This window comes from Microdochium trichocladiopsis, assembly GCF_020744255.1.
Source record: "Microdochium trichocladiopsis strain MPI-CAGE-CH-0230 chromosome Unknown B0I36scaffold_5, whole genome shotgun sequence".
Lineage (NCBI taxonomy): Eukaryota > Fungi > Ascomycota > Sordariomycetes > Xylariales > Microdochiaceae > Microdochium > Microdochium trichocladiopsis.
Window position 1 is genome coordinate 1,992,844 of NW_025763548.1, and position 14,672 is coordinate 2,007,515.

Genomic DNA, 14,672 nt, shown 5'->3' on the forward strand with positions numbered 1-14,672 from the left:
TCACGACGACATGGCCAAGGCTGCCAATTCCTAAATATATGGATAGCGGTGTGTGTGTGTGTGAGTGTGTGTGTGTGTGTGCGCGCGCGCGCTACGTTGGTTTTCCGGCTGAATGGATGCCCATCGTGAGAGGGAAAAAAGTCATCATCCATACCTTTGGCCGCCGAGCTCGTTACGACAAACCCAGATTCCGGGCCAGCCATCACACACGGCACAATCACTGAGTTCGATCAAGCTGGCCTACATGGATTTGGGGTCGTTGACTTTCCCCGCTCGGAGCCACACATCACACTGCCCAGGTGGATGGGCACCATCTGTGCACATCCGGGCACACACATCATGCGTGCTGCTTCCGGCAGTCCAAGCTGACTGCCAGGGGGGTTAGAGGGGAAATCAGCCAACATTGTGTCCATTCTCATCAGTCCATGAAGGTGAACTTCCCCAATGTGGTCATGGTTTGGCAAGAGACCATCTCTCTAGCCCATTGGAACTGTCCGCTGGTCTGGTGTTCCGATGACCCTGGCTTGACTGGCTTGCCATAAAAGGTAACCCAGAGCAGACATCTATGATGTGATCGCCCCCCTCTGCATATCGTCGTGGCGTATATGGCTGATCCATGTCGTGTCCTGCCATGCTCTGTGGGGTGTTCTTCATGCGAGAAGGTGCGGTGGTGTGTCAAAACGTTTGGTTAGGGGTGGGGGGCCTCACGAACTAGGAATTCAGCAATGGCAAGCTCATTCATGGGCCTTGGTCGTAGGCAGACCATAAGATGACTTGTCGTTCATTGGTTGTGTGTGGCATACTTGACTGCAGCCGAGGAAGCCTACAAGATGCTTTCAGAGATGCTGCCTCCGTTGGCAAGTCGCTACTACCGTCCACGGGGCCCAGCGCCTCCGATGCGGTCGTCCTTCAATCCAGCACGTTCCTTTCCTCACCTTGAACCCCTCGGGTGATTGTTTGGCCTTCGGTCTACCAGGAACGCCGATGTACACACCATAGAACTGATTATGCCAGAGCGGAGCTTGACACTGGTGGTAATCCGTCCCAGGGCAAGCCAATTCACCAAGGTTTCACTCGGTAGAGCGGGCATGCGCATGATGCTGCAAGTCATGCAGGCGTACGCTAAAAGGCATCCCAAAAGTGTACATGACCCCTGTTGGTGTGCACAGGGATGCTGGCGCTTGCCGCACATCCCATGCACTTCTCTCACCCCTGAGCGATCTGTCAGGATCCTGGCCAAAGTCTGGATGTAACCGAAAGTTGAGAGCGGAGTCGTGCGGGGTGAACCTCTCCTGACAGGACTTCAAGCACGACTGTCCCAGGGTCGAGCGACCCGATGGCGATATTCAGTCCATTGGTGACAGCCTCTGGCGTGGCCCAAGCATTCAGGTTACCCAGGATGCCTGCGGATCACCCAAGGGATGAATATGTGATCAATATCAGAGGCAGGCCTAGCAGTCAGTTTGCGACAGCTTTTCCATTGCAGGTCGGCGTTGACAGGGATCTGTCTTAGTTGAGATACACAATGAGTCGCCAGTATTATGTGAAGCCCGTCAATCGCTCAGAAGTACTCGGCAGGGTGGTTAACGATATCGCCGAGTAACCCTTCACAGAAAATCGACCCTTTGGTGGGGGTAAGAGAAAAAAAAAGAAGACCAGCTTGAATACAGTACTGGCTCGTGCATATGTTGACAAGCATCACCAAGCAAAGCTGTTCGTGATGACGAATTTGGAGGACGCTCTTAAATTCCTGGCGTCACTGAACTGTGTTTGCTAGTTCGAAACATTGCTAATGAGACGATTGGCTCCTTGGCTCTCTGGTGCTGCGGCCAGGTTGTGAAAACATGTCTTTACGTGGAGAGTGGATCATGCTCGCCACTGACGGACAGAACATCGAGCCTGATTGCTTATTTCGCATCGAGCTGACTTCGAGAGGGGGGAAGGGTTGCCAGTTGGCACTACCTCCATCCAGCTGTAAGATTACACTCGAATGTAAAACTATGGCGCTTGCTGTGAAGGCTGTATCGCCCTCGAGTGATCGCCGTCTTCGCCATATCGGCTCATTTCTCGATGCTCGCCGGTTTTGTACAAGCGGTCCCTTTCCCTAGTTGGCTCAGAAAATGGTGGGAAGGTGAGGTAGAGACCCCGAAACCACTTCTTAGATGTGGAGCTGAATGCTGTCCATGTCTTCAAGGGAAGTAACAGGCTGACTTGGTGATACAACTACTGCCTGCTACCGTCGATTTCGTCTCAACGGACGTCCAGATCGAATAGACTTGAAGGGCAACCCGAGGTGAATCGAGGGCATTCATGCAGATTGCTCTCATGAACATAATGGGCACTGGCCAGGTAGGACGATGTATCGCTCATGCGGGCCTCTAGGGCATGCGTTCTTGCTGCTTCCGTCAATCGACGTGCGGAAGAAGTGAAGTCCAGGGTCAAGACATGACGTGTAGACGTAGTAGTATTTGGTAAAGTCGCACATCGTGATTCTGAGACTACCAAGTATAGTGGCTGAGCCAAAGGGTCAGAATATGGCGACAAGTGATAGTTTAGTGGCAGCGACTTACAATTGTAGGGTAACAAAGCGTGTTCATAATATCCTCCGGCGGGTTTATGACATGAAAGATTACCAGAAAGCTGGAGGTTCAGCCGAGAACGATGGACCTTGAGTTTGTGTGGTGCCTATGTCAACGCTCACGCGCATACGCTGGGGCATACATCGGATATGGAGGATCCTCCGTGGAGGTGGACCAAGGAGACATCCGTCGAAGCCGTCAGTACAACGAGACAAATAAGTCTTGATTTATACCACCACGTAGCAGGGAATGGCCTGCCAAGATGTTGGTACACCGGCACAAGAATCTGCTAGTGGCGGGCTGAATCGACAAGTCTGCACACGCGGGCAAGGATGTTTGTGTGCCCTGACTGCATCGTCATGACTTATCTGCAGACGGCGAAGATGAGATCCTGGTCAAAGACCAGGCCTTGTCCTTGACGATGCTGCATGAGGGCGGGCGGGAGGCGGCTGCCTGCCGTGCACGAGGGTAGGAGAACCAGGACTCCCTAGCTCAACGGCCAAAAGTGGGCAGCTCCACGGGCCAATGCAGGCTTGAGACAGCCGAGAGAGGGCCTGAGTTGTGCACCATGCATTTAATCTATTATTGTTGCTCCCCGATGCGGCGAACCCGGCAAACCCTGAGTGGCATTTGCGGGGGCTAAGTTCCATGGCTAGTAGCCGTTGTGGTGCATGCCTGTGAGTTCGTGCATTCTTCAATCATGGTGTGGGATGGCCTGTGGAAGCGTGCGGCTGGTTAATTGGCCCCGGCCCGGCTTGTTCTTATCGCGAACCCCGGCCAAGCATGGTGACGACGGTACGGTAGTGGTGTTCGTCATCTCACGACGGGGCTAGATGGCACGTTCGCTCGGCTTGTGTTCGGGACAGGGTGATAGGAGCCCAGGCTTACCACGCCATGAGGTCTTTGACAGGGTTCACATATAAGATTTGCAGGGCTGGAGCTCACGGCGATGGGGTTGGGCACTTTACATGACTGGTCTGATATGGGCTCGGGGGACGTATTAGGCCCGTGGCGCCGCCGTGTGCCCCACGAGATAGCTGGAGAACCCCGCATCGCATGCCGTGGTGAGTGATGCTGGTGTTGTCTGGAGCACATGCTGGCAGGTGTTGGAAGGACGGGCAGTGGGAGATATGGCGTCCACGGGGTGGCCTATGACGACTAATTGCAGAATAGTTGTGCAAACAAAGATGGCCATTGTGAGGTCCATCGAGTCATTAGAACCGGGCGTACCTGCCTCTGGCTGCATGCGAGTCACCGGCTGGGGTGCGCCCAGCCAGCGCGGCCCCGCATGCAACAGCACAGGCCGGCCTGCAGGATCCCTGTACCCCGTACCTAATGCACCTGTGCGGGACAGACGTTGCTTCCCGGCCCGCGCTGCTGCAGCCCGCCCGCTCTCTACACCTCGCTCGCTCATCGCCTCCCACCTCTCACGATCCTCTAATTAGGCCGGCTCTCCTGCTCGCACTGCCAAAGATGCAGCAGTCCCACGTCTCCTGGCCAGTCTCACGCTTGCTGTGCCCATACCATTGCCCATAGAGCATGGCTGCTGATGCGGCATTAACGGCCTTCACAGCACATCATGATGCTTGGACAACCCAGCCAAGTGGACCTGTGCTACATTCGCAACACCTCGTGGAAACACCTTTGCTTGGTAACCGCATGTCGGAACGGGGCGGGCGGGCCCGCATCAGCATCCAATTGTCCTATTCCGAGCGACCCAAGCACGGCAAATCCCGCGGGATCAGCTCAAATTGACCGCATCCAGCCTCCAAGTTGCGCACAGAGCCCAAGTTGCACGAGCTGCTTACCTGAGGTATCTAGTTGCGGCGTGCTGACGGCGGCTAACTCGATCAGGACTACCGGCACTCCTCTCAATCAGAAGCAGAGCTCCTGACGAGATGAAGTCCGAATTCTACAAATACCCGAGTCCACTTGTCCCGATCGAGGAACATGTCTCCGTGCTTATATCGTGCCACAATTTGGGCCACTTCTGTTGGTGCTTGTCGAAGAACGTGCTCATCTGCGTGGCTCATCAAATGCAATAATGTGAGAGTCTCAACCTCGGCCGTTTCGGTCACCTCATGGGTATTTCGGTCGCGACTCAGGGATGCCCTCCATGCGGATTGTGCCAAATCGCCTGTTGCGCTTGTTGTGCCCGCTCGAGACCAGCTCCCACATGAATCAGGAGCATCCTACGCAGGTGCGGCGGCCCTTTCAACATTCTCGTCCGGGATTTGTCGGTGGAATGGCCATGCCATGGATCAGGCCACTAACGAGCGCTTTATCGACAGGGTAGAGGTTCCCAGTACGGGGTCAAAGCGTTATCAAACTCACTCCGCAGGGCTCGTGCCCCCACGTTGGCCGTCAGGATGGACTGACTTGCTGCTCATCGAGCTGATGGGCTTGACCTTGGGTGACTGATTTTATGCTAGTGGCCTCAATCGCTTGACTCGGCGTCAAGTAAGCGTTTAAGCCGGCCATTGACTCACCATGCCCATCAGCATATAGCGGTAGGCTTGTGTTGAGCCAAAGCATGGAGTATTTCCCGTGACTTCTCGTCGGCTAGAGTATCGTAGTTTGCCATTGACGGGTAATGCATTACGCAAGCCCAAGGGCAGTTTCTGGCTCGCGGAGCTTATCTCGGAGCCGAATGCATACATTGACGCGTGCGATATGCAAGGACGTCGAGCGCCTAGGCGTCTCGGGGTATATTGCTGATGCTGATCTGCTACGTGTGCAATTGGTTCTCGATACTTTGTGTCTTGATGCTTTTTTTCTACCATGGAGGATTTGGTTTAGACAGCGCAGCAGTCTGACGGGTTGCCCAGGGCATCTATCCTTCAGCTCGGAAATACTTTATGTTTTTGTGCTTGAATGTGCCGGCTAGGTCTTAACAAAAGCCAACAATTTGATGTTCAACCTCTTCGTACAAGCAAATCGTTATTTAGGCAGAATTTACTTCGATAGAAGTTTCCCCGCTCGTCAGGAAACCCACGACAATGAGCAAGGGACATGTGCAAGTCGAGCTGGCGCGAATAGCCACTTGATGAGCTCGCAGACATGAGACGAGGTCGACTGGCAATGGATGTTCGAGCGCGGCGTCGCATTTGCGACGTCCGCAGCTTCACATCGAGGTGGAAAGCATGAATGCATAGGATGACACGCAGGTTGATCAGAGGACAACCCTGGGGGAGTGGGGACCATTCGAGCAAGTGAATGCAACATGCGTCTCAAGCTCCCCGGGGACTTTCCTCCCCATCGCTTGCCATGCCGACTTGGCACATTGGCAACAAGGACGGTCCCGCCAAGGCCAGCCAAGGCTGTATTGGCTCAAGTGATCCTGGGGCGGGTTCAGGGAACGGCAGAGGTCTGGATCTTCCTAGGTCCACACCGATTGCATGTTCCCTTGATTTTGCCGCAAGGACTCGGAGCCGAAAGGGCTACCAATGGCCCAGCTCGAACAACTACTGTCGTTTATTGAACTACAAACTCTTTATCGAGCCACGATATATGATAAGTTACGCGCACTCTCATGCGTATTGCATCTCTCCAAACCGCCGTTTGCAGGCCGTCAGAGGTTTATCGATCCACTCCGACGTTGGACACAATATTGGCAGAGACAGACCTACCAGAAAACCACGGCAAAACGACAAAGTCACGTACTACCACAAGTTTCTGACAAGAAGGCTCGCGGTAACTCATCTGGAAGATCTCCGAGTTTAGTTCCTGGCTTAAGTCTTGAGTTGACCAGGACTGGCCTCTTCCGTCCATGGTGATGGCGAGACAAGTGTGCTTCTAAAGAGAGGGCTTACTGGCTGCATTCTGGGTGACTCGACTTCGAAAGGTTTGATCGTATGGTTGTACGATCTATCCCTGTCCAATTAGCCGGTTTGAAACATTTACCTGTGCTCCCCCATTGTTCATGTCCACTCCCTCCCTCTATCGTGCTCCGGCCCTAGGCACATCCCCATCACTACCGGTATTCTCGCCCATCAGCCTCATCGTTCCACGTGATTCCCACGTCGACTCTCCTCCTCGTCTTGTCTTCGTGTTTCCTGGCGGGTGGATTTGCTACAAGCCCGTTGGGTGACGTGATGAAATCACCACGGGGTGGGCTATACGATGTCGGGGCGCGCGGGGGGGGGGGGGGGGGGGAGGGCAATGTATCTTTCCATGATACTTCTGCCTCTCTTCATTCATCTGGGTTTCCGCCGCGCCAATCACCTTACAACCATTCTGCCACCTTGGGGATGGGCCCGCCATTCATGTTGGCTACGACATCTCACTCCCTTTTGTCTGTCTGGACAAACGCCACGGCATGGCCCGAGCCTTGTGAGCACGTGGGTCACCTGGCGATTAGCAAAACATGGGCAAAGGAGCGCGTCCACGCCGGATCGTTGCAAGCCAGACAATAAAAATGAGAATCTGACAAGCAACAAGCCTGAAGGGGGCCTTCACTTTGACTACACGTCTTATGTATAATGTGAAGAAGAAAAACAACGGTTCCATGTCGAGTGGCTCTTGTCAATGCAGTAGAGAGGACGAGTAACATATGCACCCATGCACGAAACTTGCACGAATCAAAGTCCCCATCCTCACAAGAGACACGATGAGTGGGGAGTTGCGTTTATATGCACAAAGTGTAGACACAGAAATAGGCTCTGGAGCGCAAAGAGAGTGTGAACAAAAAAGAAATGGCTGGAGTTAGACAAACAGCAGCGAGATATCCAGCGCGTCCAACTCTGTCAATTACTCGGCCGCGGCATAATACCTTATTATCCGCTCTCCCGTGAATGAGACGTCAGACGAAAATCCTCATTAATGTCAAGATGCGGCAAAAACGCTACTGTCTGCCGAGCAGCGATGGGCATAGAGTGATTTCGTTTCATTGATTAATTGTAGCAGGTTGTGTCAGCATCGAAGGATCATGTGGCGTGCAGCCCATGCTGGGAGTCTGGACCAGCCAAACCTTTGGTATGTCGTAGCCAAGAGCAAGGAAGCGGTTCAAACTTAGAGCTAGATACCGGAGAAGCACTGGTATTGTGATCAAGTCTGAAAAGTCCTGCTCAGTGGAAGGGAGAAGACATGTGCAATGTGGCAAACTCCAGGTTTGTATTAAAACGTGCGCTCAAAAACAAACCGCGCGGCTTAAGAAAATATGAGTGGCTATATGGTTGTCGACCATCGCGTAAATCTCAAGGAGCTTGAGCAGTGTCTATACGGACTAAAATATCCTCTTGCTTCCAAAAATGATCATCTGAGGTCGGTGGCCGACTGCGACATGTGGTGCCACAAAGGAGCTGAACGACATTCCATTATGTAACGAGCGGGTCTCATTCTGAACCTGTGAAGCGGTCTCCCAATTCGCTCTGAGCATCGTCTGTCGCGCAGAGTCGCAGCTGAATTCATTGAGCACGAATATACCAACGGCCGAGCTTTTGTTCGCTCGGGCCAGCCCCTCCCCAGGTATTATGCTCTGGCAGCTTACAAAAGAGCCAGCGCAGCAAGCAGACCACCGATCAACTCGGGAGCGGGAGTCGCAAGAGGATGGGCGGCATTCGGGTGGCTGGTGGACGAGGCGGTATTGGCGCCGGCGGCGGTGTTTGTCTGTGAGGTGGTGGGGACGGCGCCGGTGGTCGAGGTGCCGGACTTTGTGGAGGCGGCGGAGCTGGAGCAAGAGACGGAGGAGGGCACGGTAACACCCTGGGCGCCGCAGAACTTGATGGCATAGTCGACGGCCTGGTTCTGGTCTGACTGGCTGCAGGCGCCGGCAAGGCAGCAGGCGATGCCGCTGAGAAAGTTTGCGTCCCTGCAGATGCAGGCGGCGTCAAGGGACTGGCAGCTGCCGATGTTGCCGCCTGTGGTGAATTTGGTGAGGCATTGGGTCTGCGCAAGGACAAGCACTGGTCAGCATACATCGCTGCGTCATGAGGCAGAATGAGGCAAGACATTGAGTGGGTGGAGAGGGAGGCATACAGCACAGCCGGGCAGAGCAGGCAGGTCCTGGGCAAGGACGGCGCCGACAAGGGCGGAGGCGACAAAGAAGGCCTTCATGATGGACGATGCGATGCGAGTGATGTTGATGGAGGAATCGTGTCGATGGGTAGAACAGGCGAACTTTGGAGATTGGGATGGCGGGCGGTTGAAAGAACCTTGGAAGACCTTAGGGTAGTTAAAAGTACGTAGTTAGTTACAGGCAGGCTGGCGGAAGAAACGGGCAAAGCAATGGGAGAGCCTGGTGGGTGGCGGGCAACGAGGAGCTCAGCTGTCCGCTGTACGACGAGGACCGCCCGATTCGGAGTGCTAAGAGGAGCCCTGCATGCCAAGCGCAGGCACAACCCACAGGGCAGGGAGCACGGGCCCGCACTAGTCTGGGGAAGCTCCACCAGAGGGTACAAGGCAGGCATGCTTTTTATGGATGTGCTCGTCAGTCACCGGCAGCGAGCACCGGGTGACTTGGAACCTGGAAGTTGGAGGAGACAAGAGACAGAGGGAGACGGGTACCATGGTACATATGTGCACAAAGCAAGGCCTGGGCACCGCTGTCGTCAACTAACACGTCAGCCACAGTCGCGGTCCAGGTCTTGCGGAACTCAAGTAGTCTTTGTCTTGGGCAGCGAGCTCCTAAGAGTCTGGTCGGTTTAGACTTTTGGGCCTGGCCATGATCCCTGTCGGCAACCCGCACAGAGCAGGGCGCGGCGCGTCATCACTAATACCTAGGTATGCCTGTGAGCGGCCAGTCGTGTGTGGTCTCTGCTGGTTATTCGAAGGTGAATGTACCGAGCAGGCAAGCGCCTGTGAGCACAGCAGCGCCTTTATTCTCCTCCTCGGGAGATGAGATGCGGCTGTGGTGGCTCGGACGGTCTGAGCGGACAGCTTTGGGACAAGCGGCGTGCCGAGGCTGCTCGGGTGGAGCCCTGCGTGGGGTCGCGACTGCCGCCTGGGATTCGCCCGCACGTACGACACCCTTCCCGCTCCTGCCGTCGCAACACCATTGTACCTACGACGGCGTAATTACTTACTGGACCTCGATGTGCACCTCGCCCTTTGAGTCTGCACTCATCCGGCACAGCCGTGCTTGAGAACCATGTCTATTGGCCTTAGAGTTTTCATATCGAGGCCTTTTGTGGGAGACGACAATCGCTTGTCCCCAGGACAGCCGGCTGCTGCCCATCGGAGTGGCGTTGTGTGCCCGCCAGAGAAGCAGTTTAGCCTTTGGCCCCTACTACAGTCTTCAGCCCGTCTCTTGCACGCCCCTGATTAGCCTAGCTCCGCGCGCCAAACGTTGTTGTGTGCACCCTGCGACGACACCTCCGTCCTTCGCCGCGCGGCACCTTTCGTCGTGATCCAACGACGACTTTGTCCTTTGCATCACCACCTCCCCCTTGACTCCCCAGCGCCATGCGACAGAGCATCGCCCGCTTCTGAGCAGCCTCCATCATGGGTCTCGGTGTACTCGAAGACACGGTCCTTGACCATGTGCCCGGCACAACTCGCTACTTTGATGACCCGGACCGGCCCCAGACTGCAGACACGGCCGACGCCCGTGGCCTCAAGTGCGACCACTCCGGCCCTATCCCCATCATTCTCGTATGTCGCTTCGTCCCTCGCCATCGCGTCGCATCGCCCGAGGTAAAAGACTGACTGGCTGGCTGGCTGGCCGCCATGAGTAGATACCCCAACCCTCGGACGACCCCAATGATCCTCTGAACTGGCCTCTCTGGCGCCGCGACCTAATCACCTTTATCCTCTCCCTCACGGCCATCTTTGCCACCTGTCTCGGCCCTATACTCGCCGCAAACACGCTCACCCTCTCCATTTACTTCAGCCTCAACTTCACCTACATCGCCCTTCTCACCGGATACTTCTTGCTTGGCGTGGGCGTTGCGGGCTTCTTCTGCGTGCCCTCCGGCAGGATATGGGGCAAGCGCCATCTCTTCATCCTCGGCACCTGCATCCTCATCGCCACTAGTGCCTGGGCTGGTGCCGTCGGCAAGAACTACACGAGCTTCGTGTGGGCTCGCATCTTTCAGGGTATCGGCTGTGCGCCCTTTGAGTCTCTGGTCAATGCCGCCATCGGTGACCTGTACTTTGTTCATGTTGGTCATCCTCGCCGGCTTGTTGATGCTGTTAGCTTCGCAGATTACGCCGTACTGACCATCCTCAAATAGGAACGTGGAAAGCGCATGGCTTTTACGAACCTGGCCGTGTTTGGAGGAGCCTTCTTCACCCCGATTCTCGTTGGCAAGATCACACATACAATCAGGTGGTGGTGGACTTTCAATCTCGTCGCTATCTTCAGCTCCGTGTGCCTGATTGCCATTTTTCTATGGGTTCCTGAGACAGCTTACGTGCGAGATGCCGCGCTCAACACGGACATCTTTCAGGAGTCTCCTGACTCCGAACCCAGCAAGGAACTCGCACGACCCTCGCCCACCGAGCAGGGCCAAGCAACAATCCCGGCACCCAAGTCTTTTGTGCAGCGGCTCGCACTCTTCGACGGCCGGAAGACTAACGAATTCTTCCCTGTGCTACTGTTCAGGCCCTTGCCCTTGTTCGTGCAACCGGCCTTCCTATGGGCGTGCCTCATCCAGGGCACAATGATTGGCTGGACTGTCTTCATCGGCGTCATTCTCGCAGCCCTCTTCCTTGGCCCGCCTCTCTTCTGGACCGAGGTGCCCACCGGATATGCTTACACAGGACCTTTTGTCGGCGCTGTCCTGGGCTTCTTGATTTCAGGAGCATTATCTGATTGGAGCGCGAGATACATGACCAAGCTCAACGGAGGTGTATATGAGCCAGAGTTTCGAATTGTGCTGATAATTCCTCAGCTCATCTTTGGCTGCATGGGCTTGTTTGGCTTTGGATACACAGCCGACATGACGCTACAAAGTCAGATTCATTGGGTCGTGCCCATTGTATTTTTCGGATTCGAAGTATGCGGCATGATTATTGGTGCTACGGCCAGTGCGTTGTACCTGGTCGATGCCTACAGTAAGTGGTGCCTGCTTCGCCAGCTTGACAGTCGGCGCACAGTCTTGACTAAACACGTATTGGTTTTTAGGACACCAAGCAATCGAGGGCTTCACGATGCTGCTCATCTTCAAGAACCTCTTCAGCTTCGGCCTCACCTTCAAGGCGTACGACTGGCTTGTCCAGGGCGGCGTCGTGTACGTGTTTAAAGTCCTAGGTCTGGTGCAGATTGTCATCTGTTTGACGAGCATTCCCATGTGTTAGTTGACAGCCAAACCCCCAGTCCATGTGTGTATTTTTGAATCTGCATGGCTCGTGTACTGACAGACATCCAATGCGCGAATAGACATTTACGGGAAGCGTCTACGCAGCTTCTTTCACAGGCACGACTTGCTCAAGATGACTGGACTTGCTTGAGAGGGCCTTGTATGCCTCTTAGGCTGGTTGGGAAATGTGGTGGAATTGAATAATGCCGGTGGAGCAATCATCACTACATTTGTTTTCCTCGATTTGGGCCCTACACTTGCATGCACTGTCTATTCGTTCTACGCATCGGCGAACATCAAAGTCAGGACTGATATCACTCAGGTAGCAGAAATCATGTTTGAAAGAGTCAAAGGCTCAACCTGGACTCTGCGCAAGTCGCTGATTGGATCTGGAAGTGAATGTCCGGAAGACTCAAGTGACCACAATCGTGTCATGCCAAAAAAAATTCAAAACAAAACCTGCGCTTCGAAATTGCCATGATATATATGATGCCCATAATGACCCTGGAAGGCAAGAGATACATAAGTGATAGGCTGGCTAGGATATATGCTCGGTAACGCCAACAAAGAACCATGGAAAAGTGGAAAAGCTGGTTGGCAGGCTAGCCGCCTACCTTGGTCATCTCCTTTCAAAATCGTACAATTGATACCCGCCCATCGTCATCTTCACCAACAATCCACCTCTCGTCTCCGGCAATCTTGCCCTTGCCTAGCAGATGTGTCCACATGTGGTCTCCAAATCTGGCCTCGTCGGAGCCATCACCGGTCCCACAGCTCGAGGACGGCTTCGTGCTCATGTCTGTTTCGGCGCTGTGGCTTACGTCATCGACACATATTCTCGGCAGCACGAACGCGGAAAGCGCTTCCATCATGAAGCACTGCCTCGCAACGATGCGCACGCCCGCAGCCCTGTCTACCATATCGGTAACGGTGAGGTAGGGAAATTCTTCGTGCCTCCAGCACGGCGCCCATCCCGGCCAAATCGGATCCGCCTCATCGGCAGAGTTTGTCCCTGGAAGTGACCTGGCATTTTGCAACAGACCACTCCCTGAGTCTGGTGTATCGCTGCTCCAGTTGTTGTACGCGTCATTGGGGAAGTCGTTGTCCTCGTCCTTGATAGCATCTTTGGTGCTCCCGTGTGTGTTGACAAACCGTGCTGCCGATCCGGCGCGAGGGCAGAAGCTCATGTGGATATCGCCATCTGCACAGCATTCGTCGACCCAGCGTGGGCCCATCCCATTGAATGGGATGCTCGTGCTCCTCACAAGGTGGTGCCTTGGTGGAGAGAGCGACGAGTGCTGACCAGAGAGCCAGCGATGCTCCTCTTCGTGGATGTAGACATTGGATTCATCAAGCTGGATTTCGCGCATGGTTGGTGTGTGGCGCTGGCGTAGTCCTAGATGTGCAAGATCGCGCCAGCTGAACCGTCGGACCACGAACGGGGCGAGATCTGGATCAGGATGATTGGAACCTGACGGATCTTGGGAAGGCAAGTAAGCAGAGGGAAATGAAATATCCCACACAGTCAACTGCTCCAAGGGATCTTCTTCCCCCCAAGGCGACCTATTAGGTTGCCAGAGGTACAGAGCGTAATGCGTGGCGGTATGCACGGAATAGAAGCGATCGTGGCGGTTGATCGGAAAGCCGAGAAAATGGATCTTCCATTCAGACCGGAAAGTGATATTCCAGGAGGCTGGAGATGTGTCAGACCGGACCATGGAGGCCTTTGGTGATGTCATCCGAGACGAGGCACGGTGCACGTCGAATGCTGTTGCAAAGTGCCGATGGACTGATTCTTGGTCATTGAGTTGATGGTAAGGCTCGCGCTCGCACCACTCAATGATGAGCACTCCGCAGGCGAGCCGGATACGCCGGACGGTCTTGTCAGTGCCGTCAAAGGGGATCGAGTAGCGGTGACGGGTCTCGAGATCGTAGGCGACATAGCGCCCGGAGATCTTCTCGCGGTATACTAACAGGCCGTCGTCTATAGTCCATGTGGGATCCCGATGCTGGAATGTGGCGGACTTGTCGTTCCAGTTGAGCCAGCGGTTCCAGGGCTCAACGCCACGAAGAGGCCCACGCTCTTTTGACTCCTGAACAACATCAATCTTCTCAACGATGCGAGGCTTTGCCAGGCGGAGATGGTGGTAACGGCGTGCCACGGCAGGGAAGACATAGGCCCAACTGCTGCTAGGGGAAGCAAACTGGCTGGGTGGGAAGTGCGGAGAGGCTGAGCTTGGTAGCTCACCCTTGTCCACCTTGTCCACCTTGTCCACCTTGTCCTCATCATCCCGCCTGCGCAGCTCACGGCAGCGGGGAAAGTGCCATCTCAGCAAGGTGTGGCAGGTCTCATCGCTTGAGAAAGCCGAGTGCCAGCTGCGACTGACCCGGCGGCAGAGGACGGCGTCCCGGGCCGAGAGGTACGGGATGACAAGCAGGAAGACGTCGTGGGGCAGATAGGTGAGATCTGTGGCAGGGGTCACTGGGCAGGAAGCAAACATCTTGGGTGCTGATGCTGCCGCTGCCGCTTCTGCTTGTGTTATGATGCTGTGCCGCTGTGGTGGTTCTCAGAGAGATGAGTCTGGGCTCCAAGGGTCGTTTTCGAGGGTCAGGGGGGGAAATGCCCTTGGCGAGACGAAGAACGTGGTAAGACGCCTTCAAGGAAGAGGATGCGGTGGTGGCTTTGAGGGCAGTGGGCCGTTGGCGCGAGGCTTCGACTAGCCGATATAGGGGAGAGCCGTGTACAATAGCCAGTATTTGGTGAGGTCAAGGCCTGATGTCAGCAGTGACACGCGGCGGGCTGTGCTGCGGCGATGAAACAAAGATGTAAACTGATCTCACAAGCCAAACCAGG

The 14,672-nt window shown here is 55.0% G+C and overlaps 5 protein-coding genes across 5 annotated transcripts; 1 reads left to right on the plus strand and 4 right to left on the minus strand.

Annotated features, from left to right (window-relative positions):
• Window positions 1–2,288: 2,288 nt before the first annotated feature.
• B0I36DRAFT_323348 (uncharacterized protein) lies at window positions 2,289–2,514 on the minus strand. Its single transcript, XM_046153961.1, has one exon. The coding sequence runs from the start codon at window positions 2,483–2,485 to the stop codon at window positions 2,324–2,326; it is 162 nt and encodes a 53-aa protein (XP_046012859.1). The 5' UTR covers window positions 2,486–2,514; the 3' UTR covers window positions 2,289–2,323.
• A 1,065-nt stretch (window positions 2,515–3,579) lies between these two features.
• Window positions 3,580–4,612, minus strand: B0I36DRAFT_349293 (uncharacterized protein; the record flags this gene model as incomplete). The annotated part of the gene is given in 4 exon segments (XM_046156781.1): window positions 3,580–3,737; window positions 3,810–3,898; window positions 4,388–4,491; window positions 4,502–4,612. 4 exon segments carry the CDS (start codon window positions 4,610–4,612, stop codon window positions 3,580–3,582), a joined length of 462 nt encoding a protein of 153 aa, XP_046012860.1.
• Window positions 4,613–8,063: 3,451 nt separating this feature from the next.
• Window positions 8,064–8,633, minus strand: B0I36DRAFT_362912 (uncharacterized protein; the record flags this gene model as incomplete). The annotated part of the gene is made up of 2 exons (XM_046158728.1): window positions 8,064–8,465; window positions 8,556–8,633. The coding sequence occupies 2 exons, from the start codon at window positions 8,631–8,633 to the stop codon at window positions 8,064–8,066; spliced, it is 480 nt and encodes a 159-aa protein (XP_046012861.1).
• Window positions 8,634–10,019: 1,386 nt separating this feature from the next.
• On the plus strand, window positions 10,020–11,969 carry B0I36DRAFT_374190 (major facilitator superfamily domain-containing protein; the record flags this gene model as incomplete). The annotated part of the gene is made up of 5 exons (XM_046160253.1): window positions 10,020–10,169; window positions 10,253–10,678; window positions 10,751–11,573; window positions 11,644–11,811; window positions 11,899–11,969. The coding sequence occupies 5 exons, from the start codon at window positions 10,020–10,022 to the stop codon at window positions 11,967–11,969; spliced, it is 1,638 nt and encodes a 545-aa protein (XP_046012862.1).
• A 478-nt stretch (window positions 11,970–12,447) lies between these two features.
• On the minus strand, window positions 12,448–14,672 carry B0I36DRAFT_289088 (uncharacterized protein; the record flags this gene model as incomplete). The annotated part of the gene is made up of 2 exons (XM_046151667.1): window positions 12,967–14,672; window positions 12,448–12,924 (listed from the first exon to the last, which is right to left on the minus strand). Exons 1-2 carry the CDS (start codon window positions 14,317–14,319, stop codon window positions 12,448–12,450), a joined length of 1,830 nt encoding a protein of 609 aa, XP_046012863.1. The 5' UTR covers window positions 14,320–14,672.

Excerpts from the sequence above, each read along its gene's own strand:
- B0I36DRAFT_323348 (XM_046153961.1), bottom strand. The coding sequence starts at position 2,485 with ATGTGCGACTTTACCAAATACTACTACGTCTACACGTCATGTCTTGAC.